Genomic DNA, 17,862 nt, shown 5'->3' with positions numbered 1-17,862 from the left:
CTCAGCTTCTCTACCTACAGCCAATGGTATTTTGTCATCAGTACTAAAGGCACTTGGTATTTGGCCCCATTCATTTACAGTAGGGCCTGGTATTGAAGATTTTTTTTCATCTTCCATTGCAGGGGTTGGCGATGCTCTGTGAAACAATAGAAGAGTGCTGGGATCACGACGCAGAGGCCAGATTATCGGCCGGCTGTGTAGAGGAGAGAGTTATCCAGATGCAAAGACTCACAAACATTATTACCACAGAGGACATTGTAACAGTTGTTACTATGGTGACAAATGTGGACTTCCCACCCAAGGAATCTAGTCTATGATACTTGCACTTGACCAACAGAACTCAGAGCTGCTAAGCTTAAGGTATGACTTTCTTAGAATGGTTGGTCTTTTATTGCGATGTCCGTCATACAGGAAGCAACAGACTTATTTCATTCCATGGGACCTGGAACGGTTCTGCAACAAATCGAGGAATGAATAATACGTGAAGAAAATGGAAATGCGGTCCTCGCTCTGGATAATTAACTGACACCAGTTTTCTAATCATGGCATAAAAGACTGAAACCTTGAATGAACTACTGCTATATATATATATATATATATATATATATATATATATATATATATATATATATATATATATATATATATATATATATATATATATACTTTTTTTTTTTTATCAAAGCATTTCATTTCAGACTTAAAAAGGGTAACTTTTTATTGCATTTGCTGTTGTGTTTCTATAAATGACTATTGTAATACCAATATGACACAGCTTGTGAATGCTCCCTGTGCTGCTGTTTTATGTATAGAAACCTAAATTAATTTGTGGGACATTTTTAAAGAGGCTTCCAAGCATACTTTATCCTCCCTCAACAAGCTATACCTCAGTTCCACAGTCTCTAAATTATACATTTGAAAACACTAAGCAATTTTAATAATAAATGCAAACAGTTTTTATATGTATCACACTTTTGTGTTACTTAAAACATATGTAAAAAAAACACAGTAAGTCATGTTTAACCCATCAGAGGTGTCATCAATACATTGCTTGTGGGTTAAATAAATGATCTTTTAGCGCCTCTATTACTGGAAAGGTTTATGTCCACAACAAATAACCATTCCTAAACAGTGTTTTATAACCTTTTAAGTTCTTGGAACCCACCCCCCTCCACCCCATCCCCAGGTAGGTAATTCTTTTTACCTGCCAATGTATTATATAGGTTTGCTGTGTCTGAGGAATTATTGAAAATAGAAGCATGTTTCTTTTTAATTTTGCAAAGCTCTAACACTGGAACGCTCGGTTCTCCTCAGTTTCTGTATGTTGTGTGTCGTCTGTTCAGAGAACGGCCAGCACAGCTGTTTCCGGATCTCCTCAGGAAGTTTCACGACCCAGAATTCCTCACTATGCTTTCAGAATTACAATCACACAGTGCCATCGTGTCAGCACAGTACTCCAAATCTGCCGTCTAGTGAGCTCGTCATTTCTTTAAGCAGGACCTGACCAACCTGTGGCTATCCAGTTCTGCCATAGTCTTAGCATTCCCTAATAGGAATTCTGTGGCAAAGCATGCTGGGATTTGTCGTTTCACAACAGCTGGAGAGCCACAGGTTGGCCAGCTCTGCTTTAAACGGATGCAGATTTTTTGCACCACAGCTTTCATGTCTTGCAGTTTAATAAAGGAAAAAACAATCAGGGATCATTGGTGAAATGTAATACTCTCCATTATGCAACTCACGGCGTAACCAATACTGATATGTATAGGACAGACTAGCAGGAAAACAGACTTGACACATCATTGATGTGTTCTGGCTGGACATAGGAATAGGTGCCAAAGTCTGTTACGGTGCATCCACTGTCTACATATAGTGGAAGCAGCCATATTGTGCGCTGAGCCAATCTATATTAGACTGCAACCTATCTATTCTATGCACTGGGCCTGAATGTGACTGGTTCCTAGATCATGCATAGGCTGGATTATCACGAATGCTGGTGGCACACAATTTGGCTGCCGGCACTTGGGTGTACGTTACTATGTTTTGTGCATGCCAAAGGAAAGTTTTATTTTGTCTGAATTTTTACAGTGAACCTACATTAGCAAGTATTAAGTTTTGTCCATTATAAATGCAGGAAATCTTTTTACAATGTTTCTACCAATCAGAAGCTCACTGCAAGTGCGCTCTGTCCCAGGCCGCAGGTATCATCTAGCAGACCATTGGTTGCTCACATTCTGGGAGCACCAAAGTTCTTAAGCCCCAGGGTGACCAGTGCTGGAGGAGGCAATGAATTGATGGACGTGTAAGTGTAACATGCAAAATCAACTTTCAGTTTGCGACCTTGTTCCCTCAGGTTTCAGTAGCTCTACCACCCACCCACCCCCCACCCCCCCCCACCCCCCATTCTCCCCACACACATGCAGGGATGGTTAAATGGTACTCCTGAGTGTTCTTAAAAATAAGAAATTCTTTTCAAAACGCATCGTTTTGAGTGAATGTCATTGGATACTTTTATCAGATGTAAGTTGTTAAACATTTAAGTATTTAAACAGAATTGTTTTCCCTAAAATCATGTATAACTTAAAACCTTGCAAGTATAATGCGAATTTGTATTCTAGCAATTGACCAGGAATAATTGTGTGTTTTCAAAACAAAAAAGAACATTTGTGAGATGTTAACTTATTTCTCTCTCCCTTTCCAATGTGCCATTGACAACTGGCGGTAATGGGATTTGTCTGGTGACTTGCCTTAAATAAATAAATGTATCCTATTCTTAAATCTCTAATGTTATCTTTAGAGGTAAAATCTATCCTGCAAGCTCGCAGTGCTCTTTGCCCTGGATAGAAAGTACCCAGGTGATCTAGGGCATATTTTAACCCTTTGAGTGCCAACATAGCTGTTAAAGATGCGTAAAATGTCCACAAAAATGTGTAGAAAAAAATTATATTACCTATGTAAGATAAACATTACAGGACAATATGATGCACATATTGTTTTGACAGATTCACTTGGCACTCAAAGGGTTAATTCTTGGACTGTCTTGTGTTTTGCTGAAGAAAATCCTGCCCTTATGTATTCTGTATTTTCTCTTCTTGCTGTAAATGGCTGCTTTATTGCAGCAACAATGTGTTCACCATCTTCCACAAAGCAGCCTGAGACACCAGCAGTGAAGTTTGCATCTGCTGTGATCACACAGGGATAGATGGATAGGGGTGGGTCCCTGGCTGTGTGATCATGATATCCAATAAAGTTTTTTTTTCTAATCTTGAGGCATCTGTAATGGATCAGTTAATGGGGTATATTCAGTGCTCTTTAGCGAGCTGTGACGGTGAGCAGTGCTGATTGCTCGCCATTGCAGCTCGCGGGTCAGTATTCAACTGACCCCCCTGCACCTGCCGTTTCCACCTCGCTGGGTTTTTACAGTGAGGTTGAAACAGCGTGTGCGGCCCATAAAATTGGGAGGAAATGCAGCGGACTCCCTGCATTAGCCATGAGCCTCACTATTTGGGGTAATCTTTCAGTCTCAAAGTAATGTGCTGTTCCTTAAAGAAATTTAAAAAGGCAGTGTTGGATGGTGAATTCCTGTGTATATGGTGTGTGTAATGCAGTACACGTGTTGCACACTAAAAAACACGCATCTCTTCAGATCAATGGGGAAAAACTGTGCTCAATGAGTATTTTATTTAATGAATTTACCATTTTAAAGTTTTACTTTGTATGTACAATGTCACAGCTGCTTCCTGTATAGACACATTTATTATTTATACAATAACAAACATCGCTGATTTCAGCTGTAATACTTTGCTAAAAGGCTGTTCGTTCTACTTGTATAGTTTGTCTCTGGAGTTTGGATGTATAGTTGACTTATGTACAGATAGGAACATCCTAAAAAGGTTGTATGTATCTCCTGCTCTTCTCCCACACTATATTCCATTCTCTCTATTGCTTTACTATAGGAGGGGCTGCCATTGTTTCGGTATTTAGGCTTTTCATACAGAAGGGACTGGGGTTGGGTAGAATCACTATTATTATGCCGCAGCATGGCAGCCTCTTCTATGTTTATGCATCAGTTACATTTTAATGCTCACATTTGCAAACACTTAGTGACTCCTAGCTCTATTTCCAATATTTGGCTTACACTACGAATAAAAATCCAAAATTCTAATTTAATTGGCTTCAAAATTGGTGAGGAAGCAGTAAGAATATCCTGGCAGGTGTTTTTGCAGAGTCTACCGATGCAGCCACTACCTAAATTTACTGAATCAATGTTCCGTAATACGAGCGAGTGACGCATTTCGTAATGTAACTGTCTGACTGATTTTCATTTTCCACATACCTTGAGACATGTATTGAATGTAATGAAGGTCTTTTAACCCTTTGAGTGCCAGCATCTCTTTGACAGATGTTCAAAATATCCACTAAAAATGCCGGCATCGCTCTCGTTATATAAATATAAACAAGAACATTTGTATAAAAAATTATAGTTCCTATATAAGGTAAACATTACAGGTGATTATGATGAATACAAATGTTTGCTTGCCAATTTTCACACCTATTTTAACAAATTAACTTGGCACCCAAAGGCGTCCCAAACTAATAACTGCCAATATTTTGTTTGCTAGGAGTTTTTTCAATTCACCAATGTTTTCCAGTCTCTGTTTAAAAAATTTTCTTTGGTGCATTTGATATAAATATGCATAACGTTTATTTATTGTTTAATTACAAAATGATGCAAAGAAAAAGTGTCGTTTGATTGAACATCATTTACCTCAGTTATTGCCACCAGCACCTGTGATATTATGCAGTTTCTCAGTCCGTATAATCCGTTACCTCTGATATTTTGGGAAGTAATCCTAGCTTTGGCTCAGTGTATCAATCGGCATACAGGAACCTGTTCCTGCACTACTGTTTCTTAACTGCAGTTTTTTTTTTCTCCTTTTGCAAGTACCTACAGAAAATACCCTGATAAGTGATTGATTGATAAAATTGTGCAAATAAAACCTGTATGCTATCCCCACCAAAACCAATAACAATGAAAATTACACTTTTCTCGGTCAGCAAGGGACACTGGAGAGCTTCACAATGGGAATAGAGGTTTGAATATGAGAACTAGAGACAACTAAATTTTAAAAGTGACTTCTCCCCTTCTAACCCAGCAGCCTCCAGTTTTGAAAAATGTGCATACGGAGCTGGACACATCTAGCATCTATTTCAGCAGGATTTTAGGTTTTTCTTGTTTTATATAAACTGACTGCAAGCATCCTTCCCCTCTTCTGCCACAAGCAGGGGTCCAGTGCCCCTGGCTGCTCACACCCCTGACAGCCAGGTAGTCTGTAAGGGCTTCAACTCAAAAGCATCTTCCCAGACTTTGTGTGCCTGTGGCCCCTCTGCTAAAAAGGAAGGGGATTGGGAGGATGTCGCTCAAGATCCATTAATGATACCGGAAACCTACTACTCTGGGGGTAGAAGTGCTTATATTGGTTTTCAAAAAGTTCCTGAGTTTGCCAGAGGCTCATCCTCCAGATATACAGGAATTTTACCTCTTTGGAAAACACCCAAAACCAGCAGTGTTTTTTTTTTTTTTTTTCCTATCGGGAACACTTGAAGTAGGCTTGGAAACAACCAGATAAGCGTTTCCAAATTCCTAGGCGTTTTGCATCTATTAATTCTTTCCTATCTTCTATGATGGCTTGGTGGGAAACAACACCACCAATGGACGCCTCAGTATCTCACTTATATAAAAAGACAGCTCAGCCAGTATCAGTTCCCCCTTTCGTGCCTCCTGCTGCTCCAGTGGAAGAGGTGAGCTCGAGTTTCTTTCCTGGAAGACTGACCCTGCTAGCTTTCGCTTCAGCTTGACGGATCTTGGAACTTGGTGCCCTGTCCTGTAAACAACTGTATCGTCTCTTTCATGTCGCCTGGGCTAAGCTCTGCATGAAGGCTTCATTTATACCTAGGTGGTTTACGCCTTTCACATAAATTAGCCCATTGTAGTTGCTTCATTCCACAAGACTTCTGGTCTACCTTGGATGTGGTCTGAGCACTAAGAATCTAAATCGCTTGCATAGCATCTATTCATAAAACTGATTCTCTATACATCCTATATGATGTGGCATGTCGTGACTGGCCGGCTTCAAAACAGACTAGCCAGATAGATGCAGTTTGCCATTCACCGGGCATATGTGCATGTGCACTGGTTGGCAATGTCTTTCTCCTCAATTCTACTAGGTCAGTGGGAGCATCGTGGTCAGCTGTCATGTGGCTACTTGATCTTCTATGAACACATTCATGAAGTTTTTTTTATAAGTTTGATACTTTTGCTTCCGCTGCTAACTTTTGTCATTTGGTTCTGTAGGCTCCTTCGCGCTCTCCCTCCCTATTGTGAAGCTCTCCAATGTCCACTGCTGGATGACAGAGAAAAGCGTATTTTTGCACCTACCAGTACATCTGTTTCTCCGAATCAGCAGGGAACACTGGACGCCCCCTCTGCTCATGTTGCCGGCCTGTTATTGTTCTTAAGCCGTGTACACACAACTGCGATAGGGGCTGTTGTCGCTGGGAATATGGCCAGTGATGGGAGTGTGCCCCAGCGATAAATGGCCGGGTGCGCGCTCCCGTTTTCAGCTCCGTTCTAACAAGCTCCTGCGAGCAGCTGATTACCTCTGCGGCACCGCCGGCAGAGGTTTCTTTTCATCAGCGACCATCTCTGGTCGCCGATGAAAAGGGGGCATTGAGCGATATATCGCTCGGTGATTTATCGCCCAGCAATATGCTGGGTAGTAGAGCGGGTGGGGCCATTCACTTTTAAAACTTAGTTGCCTAGCTCCCATATCCACATCTCTATACCCATTGTGAAGCTCTCCAATGTCCCCTGCTAATTCAGAGAATCAGATTTACAAGTAGGTACCAAAATCCTCTTATTTTTATTGACTTGTTCGGTTTCTTCAAAGGTTACAGTTAATCACTTAAGTTGTTTCATAATGGAAGTCGAATTGGCTGTTTGATTGGATAAGTAATTGTTCATTAAACACAGATGATTAATATGACACCTAGCTGGTCCTGGATCTTCATCAAATACAGAGGGTGCAGTAAGGCTTTCATAGCCAATGGGGATGTATTGTATAATAGTTTCAGGAAGGCAACTCCTTGGATATGTGGGGGACTTGATTGACGATGTGTCGCTCCCTTTCTGTTGATTCACCTCATTCTAGGAAATGTTAAGGTCTATCACTATTCATTGACCTGGAATGTCACTCGAGTAGTGTCCTATTTAAGTGAACATGATGATGGTGCAAAGATTCATATGGCAGGTAGTACTGATCTGCTGTTGTGTTGGCTCAGCTGGGGGCGGTGTGCTGAGATCAAGCCCTACTCATCCTTAGCAGTAAAAGGGTTAATGCTGCAATATTTATTCTACATTGTGCTTAGGTACACTTTCGATTCAAAATATGAAACTGCAATTAAGACATAGGCAGATTGCTTTGTGCCTTCTAATTCTATGCCTTCTGGATCTTTCCCTAGTTACAGGGTTTGGTAGCCATGTATTGTTGGGGTTCCAAAAATGTCTTCAGCTCACAAATTCAAAGGTGACCTTGCACGGAAAATTAAGTTTCACACAGTGGTCATTCCTTAAAACATTGCTGAAGGAGGTAAGGGTGTCCCTTCTTTCCAGAAAGTGGTAGCCATGGGGGTTTTAGGGAAATGTCAGCAGCACAAATGGTTAAAAGGTGACCCTGCAGGAAAGAAAAAAGGTGGGAAAATCAAAAAGAAAATGTTTAACACAAAGGTACTTTCAAGAAACATTGTTGAAGGATCCCTTCTTTAAACAACATTTCAAGAACACTTCTTTGTGGTTTAGGGGGTGCACTTACTCACCTGGTACTGCATAGCTTTAGGCCCAGAAAGTGGCTTTTAAGTGCACCAAATATTTGTTCAATTTTACCCCACGATGCTATGTATGCCGATTTGGTACCTTTTTTCTGTCACCTGTTGGATCAGGCAATAGGGTCAACAGCCATGGTTTATTGGGGTAATCTGCATCACCTAGTGACAGTAAAAATATATTTATTATAGTAAAAAAAAAGATAACCATTTTTCCTATCTCGAAGTCCTGAAACAGCGAAGACAGGCTTAGGATGATGGAGTCTTGTGTTGACCCCAAAAAAAAAAAATCAGATCCCAAATTTTCATGTTTAAATCAGACCACCTGGACATTCAGGCATTGGAAGGGTTTTCGCTTCTGAGAACATTCTTCCAATTTCCTGGGTGGTGCGATTTGCACACGAGTGTAGTCTATCATGCCAAGAACATTGGGATTCTTCCATTTTTGGTAAAAAAATTATTTGAAGTCTCTCCATTCACTGTCTGTATCTGTGAATTTGTTTTACTGGGCATTTGCAGAATGCCTAAATGACCTGGGTAATGCAGTGTGAAAGTGTCATCTGTGAAAAACCACAATTCTGACGTAAGGCGTAGCTTGGAATGTGCCTGACACCAAAAAAAATGTATGTAGCCAGCAGATTCTGGAAACCACTGAGTGTGTGATTTGATCGTACCCGATACAGATTGAAACCGTCAAACAAAAGGAAATTGACAAGATAAAGAAAAGTTACTAGTCACACAGAAGCGCTGTTGTGACACTGGTGGTGGTTTATTAATATACGTTGTGTAAGCTGCAGCCCCCTATCAGAGGAATTGTGTACCTCTGTACTTAGAACAATACTAGGGGGTGGTGTTTAGCTACAAGCCACCACCGCTAGTTGGCGCTGCTTCACTCAAAGAATATACCAAACAACAGGATAAAAGATTACTACTTTTTTAAATACAAATATCTAATTATTACATATACATAGTACAATTATTAAAAATAGACACACAAGACGTACAACACTTAACACATAAGACAAGGCAGAGTATGATAATGTTCTGATATATGCTGAGGCTTAAATGGTTAGTATTTGCTTATTGTTCAGTTAGTAACAGAGGCATTGATATCAATAGTTACCAGTCCCATTCATTTATTATGCAGAGCTCCTTGATGAAAAGAGAGTGGACCTGCATATGATGAATTTCCTCCTTGAGGTAAAGTCGACCCTTAGCAAGGGCACAGGCTCCAGGTGCTAGTGTCCATATTATTATAGCATATGTGGCTCTTGTGAAGGGACTGTATCCTGAGGAAGCTGCCGAATCACTTTAAGGCAGAGAAACACGTTTTGGAACCCCTAAACATGCCCAGTTACGGTCAGTCCGGTACTGCCATCCATACATCAGGATACAGTCCCTTCACAAGTGCTATAATAATATGGACACTAGCACCTGGAACCTGTGCCCTTGCTAAGGGTCAACTTTACCTTAAGGAGGAAATTCATCATATGCTCTGATAAAGGAAACAGGTCCACTATCTTTTCATCAAGGAGCTCTGCATAATAAATGAATGGGACTGGTAACTATTGATATCAATGCCTCTGTTACTGACTGAACAATAAGCAAATACTAACCATTTAAGCCTCAGCATACTGTATATCAGAACATTATCATACTCTGCCTTGTCTTATGTGTATAGTGTTGTACGTCTTGTGTGTCTATTTTAATAAGTCCACTATGTATTTATAATATGTATTAATTATATATTTTTATTTAAAAAAGGACATTGAATTGGCTATAAGAGCCCAACCCTGGATTTTTAACATTTGATAACTGGATAAGAAGAAGAAAAAGCTGAAAGTCTGAACTTTTGATAGTTGAAAGAAGTGAAGGATGTTCACAGTTGGAACAGGTTTGACAGTCTAAAGAAATGGGGTTTGAATAGTCAAAAGAAATAAAACTTTTTTTTTGGGGGGGGGGGCGGGGAGTTGCAGTTTCCAACAAAATTAGTTTATCAGCCAATATTTAATGTGGGTACAAACCAACGTTGGGTAGCCATAGGGGTTTTACATAGATAGTGGGATAAGAGCAGGATATACATATACACACACACTAGGTTGTTCATATCTGTACATAGATCAATTATGCATCCGAACTCCAGAGAAACTATACAAATATTTAGGTTTTTCATACAGGAAAGACTGGGGTTGGGTATAATCTCTACTATTATGCCACAGCATGGCAGCCGCTACTATGTTTAGGTATCAGTTACACTTTAATGGTCACATTTGCAAATCCTTAGTGGCTCCTAGCTCTGTTCCCAATATTTGGCTCAAACTACGAATAACCATCGAAAATTCGAATTTAATCAGCATAGAAATTGGTGAGAATATCCTGGAGGGTGTTTTTGCAGAGCCTACTGATGCAACCCGTACTTAAGCTTACTGAATCAATGTTTCTCAATACAAATGATTGATGCATTTCATGATGTAAGAACTGTCTGACCGATTTTTCATTTCCCCAATGCCTTGAGACATGTACTGAATGTAATGAAGGTGTTTTAATCCCGTTTATCTGTGACAATAGCTCCAAACTATTGACTGCCAAAATTTTATTTGCTAAGAGTTTTTTTTAATTTACCAATGTTTTCCAGTCTGTTTGAAAACTTTTTATGACTTTTCTTACTTCGGTGCAATTGTTATACATATGCATAAAATTTATTTATGGTTTAATTACAAAACGATGCAAAGGGAAAGTGTCGTTTGATTGAACATCATTTACCTCAGATATTTCAACCAGCAACTATGTTATTATGCAGTTTCTCAGTCCGTATAATCCGTTACCTCTGATATTTTGGTAAGCAATCCTAGCTTTGGCTCAGTGTATCAGTCATCATTCAGGAACAGGTTGCTGCACTACTGTTTCTTAACTGCAGTTCGTTTATTTCTCCTTTTGCAAGTACCTACAGAAAATACCCTGGTAAAAGTGATTGTTAAATATTGTACAAATAAAACCTGTATGCTATCCCCACCAAAAAACCAAAACCAATAAACATGAAAATTACACTTATTTTTGAATTGTTTCTGTTTCTTTAAAAGTTACGTAAATCTGAACAGTTGTTACATGGCCTTGACTGGAGTAATAACAGTCGAATTGGATCAGTAACAGTTCATTAATACACAAACCATTAATATGACGCTAAGCTGGTCCAGGACCTTCATCTAATACAGAGGATGTAGTAAGGCTGTCATAGCTAATGGTAAAGTATTGTATAATAGTTTCAGGAAGGCAACTCCTTGGATATGGGGGACTTGGTTCGGGATGTATCAGTTCCTCATTTAGGAAAGGTTAAGGTCTGTCAGTATTGATTGACCTGGAATGTCACTGGAGTAGTGTCCAATTGTAGTGAACCTGATTTTAATATTGGCCAAGAGAAATGTCCAGGTATAAGAAATCTACTTTATTATTGGGTAGTCTTAAATAGTTACATGTGAGTTGAACCCACCCTTGACCCAAAGCAGTGTTGGACTGGCCTACAGGGAAAACCCCTGGTGGGCCCCACTGACCAGGGCCCACCTCTTCTTAGGATCAGGTTCCAGACTGTGCAATGTAATTACATATTGGTCCTTATTCAGGTTAAAACATAGAAACATAGAATTTGACGGCAGATAAGAACCACTTGGCCCATCTAGTCTGCCCCTTTTTTAAACATGTTACCTCAAACCTTATTTTTTTGTAAGGATATCAATATGCCTATCCCAAGCATGTTTAAATTGTACTACTGTATTTGCCTCTACCACCTCTGATGGGAGGCTATTCCACTTATCTACTACTCTTTCTGTGAAGTAATTCTTCCTCAAATTTCCCCTGAATCTTCCTCCCTCTAGTTTCAGTGCATGTCCTCGTGTTCTGCTGCTCCTCTTCCTGTGAAGAATGTCTCCCACCTGTACCTTGTTAAAACCCTTGATATATTTGAAAGTTTCTATCATGTCCCCCCTTTCCCTTCTCTGCTCTAAAGTATACATATTAAGATCTTTTAGTCTTTCCTGGTACGTTTTGTGATGTAGGCCATGCACCATTTTAGTTGCCCTTCTTTGTACAGTCTCTAATGTATTTATATCCTTCTGGAGATATGGCCTCCAGAACTGAACACAATACTCTAGATGAGGTTGTACCAATGACCTATACAGTGGCATTATTACTTCTTTCTTTCTACTGCTGATACCTCTCCCTATGCAACCAAGCATCTGACTTGCCTTCTTCATTGCTTTGTTACATTGCCTACCTGCCTTTAAGTCCCCTGAAATAGTGACACCTAGATCCCTCTCTTCCTCAGTAGTTTCCATTATAGTGAAATTTATACTATATTTAGTCTTTGGATTTTTGCAACCCAAGTGCATGATTTTGCATTTTTTGGCATTAAACTGTAGTTGCCATGCTCTTGACCATTCCTCTAATCTACCTAGATCATCAATCATTTGTTTTACCCCTCCTGGTGTGTCTACCCTGTTGCATACCTTTGTGTCATCTGCAAAAAGGCACATTTTACCCTCAATTCCATTTGCAATATCACCAATAAAGATATTAAAAAGCACTGGTCCAAGTACAGATCCCTGGGGTACTCCACTTGTAACCTTTCACTCCTTTGACTGTACGCCATTTACTACAACTCTCTGTTTTCTGTCCTGCAACCATGCTCTTATCCATTCAACTATCTTAGAATCCAATCCCAAGCTTTCAAGTTTATTTAACAGTCTGCGATGTGGGACAGTGTCAAAAGCCTTACTAAAGTCTAGATAAGCTACATCTACAGCCCCACCTTGATCTATTACTTTAGTCACCCAGTCAAAAAAGTCAATAAGATTTGTTTGACATGATCTTCCCCCAGTAAACCCATGCTGTTTTGGATCCTGTAAATTGCTGGTTTTGAGATATCGCTTGGGCGTGAATTTGCACTGAGACCAATGTTTTTGCACTGAGACCAATGTTTTTCGCATGCGTAGCAGCATTTCTGCGCATATGTATACACTGGGAACGTGCAAACTGGGCACAATCTGTTCGCTGAGTGCATGTTCCCTGCCTTTCGAGCGGGGGTTGGAGAGGGGCATGGAGTGCTGGACCTGGGCCATTAGCATATGTGTATGCCCAGCGTTTCATGGGCGTTCCCATGAAAAGGCTGGACCTACAAATGCTAATGTGCTCGTGACGTATGTGCGGGGGGGCGGACAACTGACATAACTCGCCCTATTCCCTGGAATTCTACATGCATATGTAAGAGTGGCCTGGACCACCCTTACTGGCATGTGAATGGATGTTTATTTAAAACATCCATTTGCATGCCGGGCAAACGAACCCGGTGGGCATACCATCATTCACAGGATGGGTTCTGGTTGACTCGCATTTTAGGAGAAATCACTGGAATTTGCCCTTGCAGCACATCAATACATCTACCAGAAGCCAGTGTGTAAAGATAAAGGAGACAACTGCACATGTATGTATAAACTTAAGAGTAGCCCAATTAAGTTTTGTATAATCTGAGAATAACAAGATCCCAATGAGCATGGCAACGAAAAAACTTCTTGAAAACAGTAATGGATGATCGCACAATCGTGTCAATGGAAAAGAAAAACACCTTCACAAAATTCGTAAGTGTAAAATACTTTGATATCATTATCCAAGTATACCATAAACAAATAAGGCAAAAAATAATAATAATTTAGACACAAACCATTCATAAGATCTAGAATATAAAGAACATGTTAGACTTTGCCACAAAAAATTCTAAATAAGGCCAGCCCAGTCCTGGAACAACATTCTTTGGACAGATGAACTAAGATGACCTGCTTCTGGGTGATGGGACAAATAAAGGGGTCAATCCATATACGGATGGAGTGCCTCTCAGCCAGCTCAGGGAATAGCTAGGTTCCATGAGCTGGCGGAGAGGTGCTCCTATGACGGGGACGTCCCAGTCACTTGGCAGCGAGGAGCGGATTCCCTGCCCGCTTCAGGGAGACGGGCAGGGTTAGTGGAGGCTGTGGGGAGGGCGGTGGCAGGCATCTTCAGAATGGGACGATTGGCTCTAATGAGAGCTGCTGCATCTGTAGATTTTGATGTCAATTGCCTCTGCAACTTGCACCCTTCGTAGGCTTCAAACAGCCTGACTTGACACAAAGTTGCTCCTAGCCTTATGGCGCAGCAAGCACTTTTGCGCAAATTGACACAGTTATAAAGTGCGGGTGCTGCTGCGATGACCTTGGATTGACCTTAGATTGTGAATAAGGTTTGGAATGGTTCATGATCCAAAGCATACTACATTATATGTAAAATACAGAAGGAGCGTAATGGCAGCATAAGCATGTATGTCTTCCAATGGCACTGGGACATTGATGTGGTAAAAGACAGATACAGCTGGTTGAACTCTGAAGTGTTTAGGGAGATATTTGCAAAATGTAATTAGATCCGAGATTGCTGGAGGTGCAGGATGCCAGCCAAACTCTGGAATTGTTTTCAAAGCAGCAATCATCTACAATGAATATTTTTTGGTCAGGTCAACCCAATCATTTATTTCACTTGCTGAAGACTAAAGGCAGAAAGACCAATTGAAGACCGCTGCAAAGCATAAGAAAGGTGGAAATATAGGTGTAGGAATATATTTGACTATAGCAATAGCCAAATAAATGCAAACTCTGTTGCTGAATCACATTCCACTGTAATTTATGGATCACTCTCAGTATAGATGAAAAAAAACTGTTCAATCCTCTCTCTTCAAATGCAATTCATACTTGCTCTGTCATTGAGGACCCAATGTATTTGTACACCTCCAGCTTTATACTTTCACTCCGCCCACCACGAAAGGCAGTTCCTATTAATCCAGCACAAGCTTCCATCCTTAAATCACTGGGCATTTTTAAGAGAACTCACCGTGGCAGCCGAGGGAATCGAAGCCGTAAACCTCCTATCAACTGTAACCATCTAAGTAACCGGTCATCAGTCTCTCCAATTTCAAATAGGAGACAAATAGAAGCAGTACCCAACAGACGACCCTGTGCTTTGAAGTACAGATCTGTAAATTCTCTCTCTGTGAATGACTTCCAAGGTGCCAACACACACTACTTAAAGAAAAATGCAGGCCCTCGGGTATGTCCCATCAGGTCCGTCCTTTGTAATGCCAGATCTATAAAAAACAAGACTGCTACAATTGCTGACCTTATCGAATCGTCAGATATAGCCTGTATTACTGAGACTTGGCTGGATGAAAATGCAGCACCTATCCTGGAAGCTGCAGTTCCAACCAACTACTCTGTTATTCACAACCCCAGACTGGACCGCAGGGGAGGCGGGGTGGCCATCTGCTTTAAAAAAGAACTAAAACTTAGGGTCTGCCCTATGGAAATGACTCACTCATTTGAGTGCATTGTTGCCCGGAGTTCTGCACAATTAGGTTTCAGAGTACTTCTCATCTATCGCCCCCCTGGAGATGGAAAGACATTTCTACAAGAGTTTGCAGATATTGTTGCTGGGCTAGTTCTGGAGCACCAAAGATGGCTCATCCTCGGGGATTTCAATGCATGGGTCGATGATGAGCTTTCACGCCTCGGCCAAGATCTCATGTGCACAATGAATGCTCTCGGGCTCACTCAAGTCATCCCCTCTGCTACACATAAAAGTGGCCACACTCTTGATCTTGTCTTCCAGATTGGACTAGAAGTATCTGACCTAAAGATAAACCCAGTCACATGGTCAGACCACCACTCAATATGGTTCTCAGTCGCAACCCCTCAAAATAGATCTGTGCCCATGGAATTGACCAAATATCGCCCAAGGAGGGCTATGACTCCTCAGGCCATGGCAGCTAACTTGAACCTCTCAGCAGTGATGGGGACCTGTAAAGATCCATGTTCCCTAGTCCATTTTTATAACAGGGCTGTGACAGAGGCACTGGATACTATAGCCCCATTGCGTATTCGACCCTGCAAACCACACCATCAAGCTCCCTGGTTTGACAACAGTATTCGTGATCTCAAGAAAAGGGGTCGTATACTTGAAAGACGATGGAGGAAGACAAACCTGGCAGAGGATAAATTAAATCTAATCAAACACATTGGAATATACCAATCAACAATCACCCGCAAGAAAACAGTGTTCCTTTCAACTGAGATCACGACAGCAAAAAATAGGCCTGCTCAGCTTTTCCGTACAGTGGAGATGCTTTGCAAACCAGCATGCCTGCAGCCTGATGTAACCCTCTCGCAGTCAAGATGCAATGAGTTTGCTAAATTCTTTGCAGATAAAGTATCTATCATCCGGGCTGGAATCCCCACAGTGACACCAAAGGAGTTCCAACAGACCAAGCCTACCAGTTTAAGACACTTGCCTTCATGGGACATCTTTGACCAAGTGGATGTACAATACATTGCTGGAATTTCCAGACTGTTGCGTCCCTCCTCCTGTGATCTGGACCCTGCCCCATCCAAGCTTCTTTTAGGGTGTATGGAAATAATCGGCCCTGCATTTGCAAAAATAGTTCAATGCTCTTTGCAGACAGGCGTTTTTCCCGAACCACTAAAGGAAGCAATAGTCAGACCACTTCTTAAAAAATCTAATTTAGACCCTGACTGCATGACCAACTACAGGCCAGTATCAAATCTTCCTTTTCTAGGAAAGGTTATTGAGAAAGTGGTTGCAACTCAACTAGAGACCCACCTGTTAACCCATGACATTTATGATCCATTCCAGTCAGGATTCAGGAGAAGACATAGCACAGAAACAGCTCTGGTATGTGTGCTCAATGATCTTCTAAATGCAAGGGATAGAGGAGACTGTTCAATCCTAATCCTTCTGGACCTCTCTGCAGCATTTGACACCATTGACCATGGTATTCTAATTGAGCGCCTGAAGAATTTCTGTGGCCTGGGTGGCACAGTCCTTAGCTGGTTCAAATCATTTCTCGCTGGCAGGTCACAGAGAGTTGCATCGGGAGTATACTCTTCACCACCAGTGCCGTTGTCTTGTGGTGTCCCACAGGGCTCTATACTATCTCCCATGCTTTTTGCAGTATACATGCTTCCACTTGGTGACATAATCAGACGTCACGGCCTGGTCTACCACTGCTATGCAGATGATACCCAACTGTACCTGTCCTTTGCTCCAGGCACCGTTAACACAATAACAACCTTAAATGGCTGCCTAGCTGAGCTCCAGGAGTGGATGAGTGCCAGTTGGCTGAGACTGAACCCAGATAAAACAGAAGTCCTGATGATAAATCACAGGACAAGACGGCAGCATAGCCAACTGACAGGTCTTAAGCTGGGGGGCACAGCATTAAAAAACTCTGATCATGTGCGGAATCTTGGTGTTGTCCTGGATAATGGCCTGACACTTAAACATCAGGTGTCAGCCACAATCAAATCCTCATTCTTTCATCTGAGAAACATAGCCAGAATCAAGCATTTAATTCCCTCAGAAGACCTTCCTAAAGTCATACATGCATTTATATCATCACGACTAGACTACTGCAATGCTCTCTACCTGGGTCTTCCAGCAAAAGAATTGCACCGCTTGCAGCTGGTACAAAATGCAGCCGCCAGACTATTAACTAACCAGCCCCGCTCCTGCCACATAACTCCCATTCTCTACGCCCTTCACTGGCTACCTGTAAAATGGCGAATCGTTTTCAAGATTGGCTTACTCACTTTCAAGGCCCTACATGACCAGGGCCCAAGGTACCTGCAACAGCTGCTGATCCCTTACTGTCCTACTCGATTACTACGATCCACTGAAGAAGGACTACTAACAGTACCCAGAATCTCCCTGAATTCATCTGGGGGTCGAGCTTTCAACTTTGCTGCTCCAACTCTGTGGAACTCTCTTCCTCGCACAGTGCGAGAAGCGCCCACTATAGAATCCTTTAAAAATAGACTAAAGACATACTTATTTACTCAAGCATTTCACTGACATCTACTGTTAAGCTTGTTTTGTATTTCGAGCTGTAAAGACAATGTG

General features: G+C 41.3%; 1 protein-coding gene across 2 annotated transcripts in view; it reads left to right on the top strand.

Moving 5' to 3' along the window:
- The window catches only part of ACVR2A (activin A receptor type 2A), a 78,539-nt gene extending 70,449 nt beyond the window's left edge, over positions 1–8,090 (top strand). For both annotated transcript variants that reach the window (XM_083153845.1, XM_083153846.1), the window contains one exon: positions 123–8,090. In XM_083153845.1, the coding sequence (XP_083009971.1) occupies positions 123–317 (195 nt within the window). In that variant the 3' untranslated portion in view covers positions 318–8,090. The remainder of the gene's footprint in view (positions 1–122) is intronic.
- The last annotated feature ends 9,772 nt before the right edge of the window (positions 8,091–17,862 follow it).

This window comes from Crinia signifera, chromosome 7, assembly GCF_055691185.1.
Source record: "Crinia signifera chromosome 7, ASM5569118v1, whole genome shotgun sequence".
NCBI classification, from domain to species: domain Eukaryota; kingdom Metazoa; phylum Chordata; class Amphibia; order Anura; family Myobatrachidae; genus Crinia; species Crinia signifera.
This window is presented reverse-complemented; position numbering and strand designations above follow the sequence as displayed.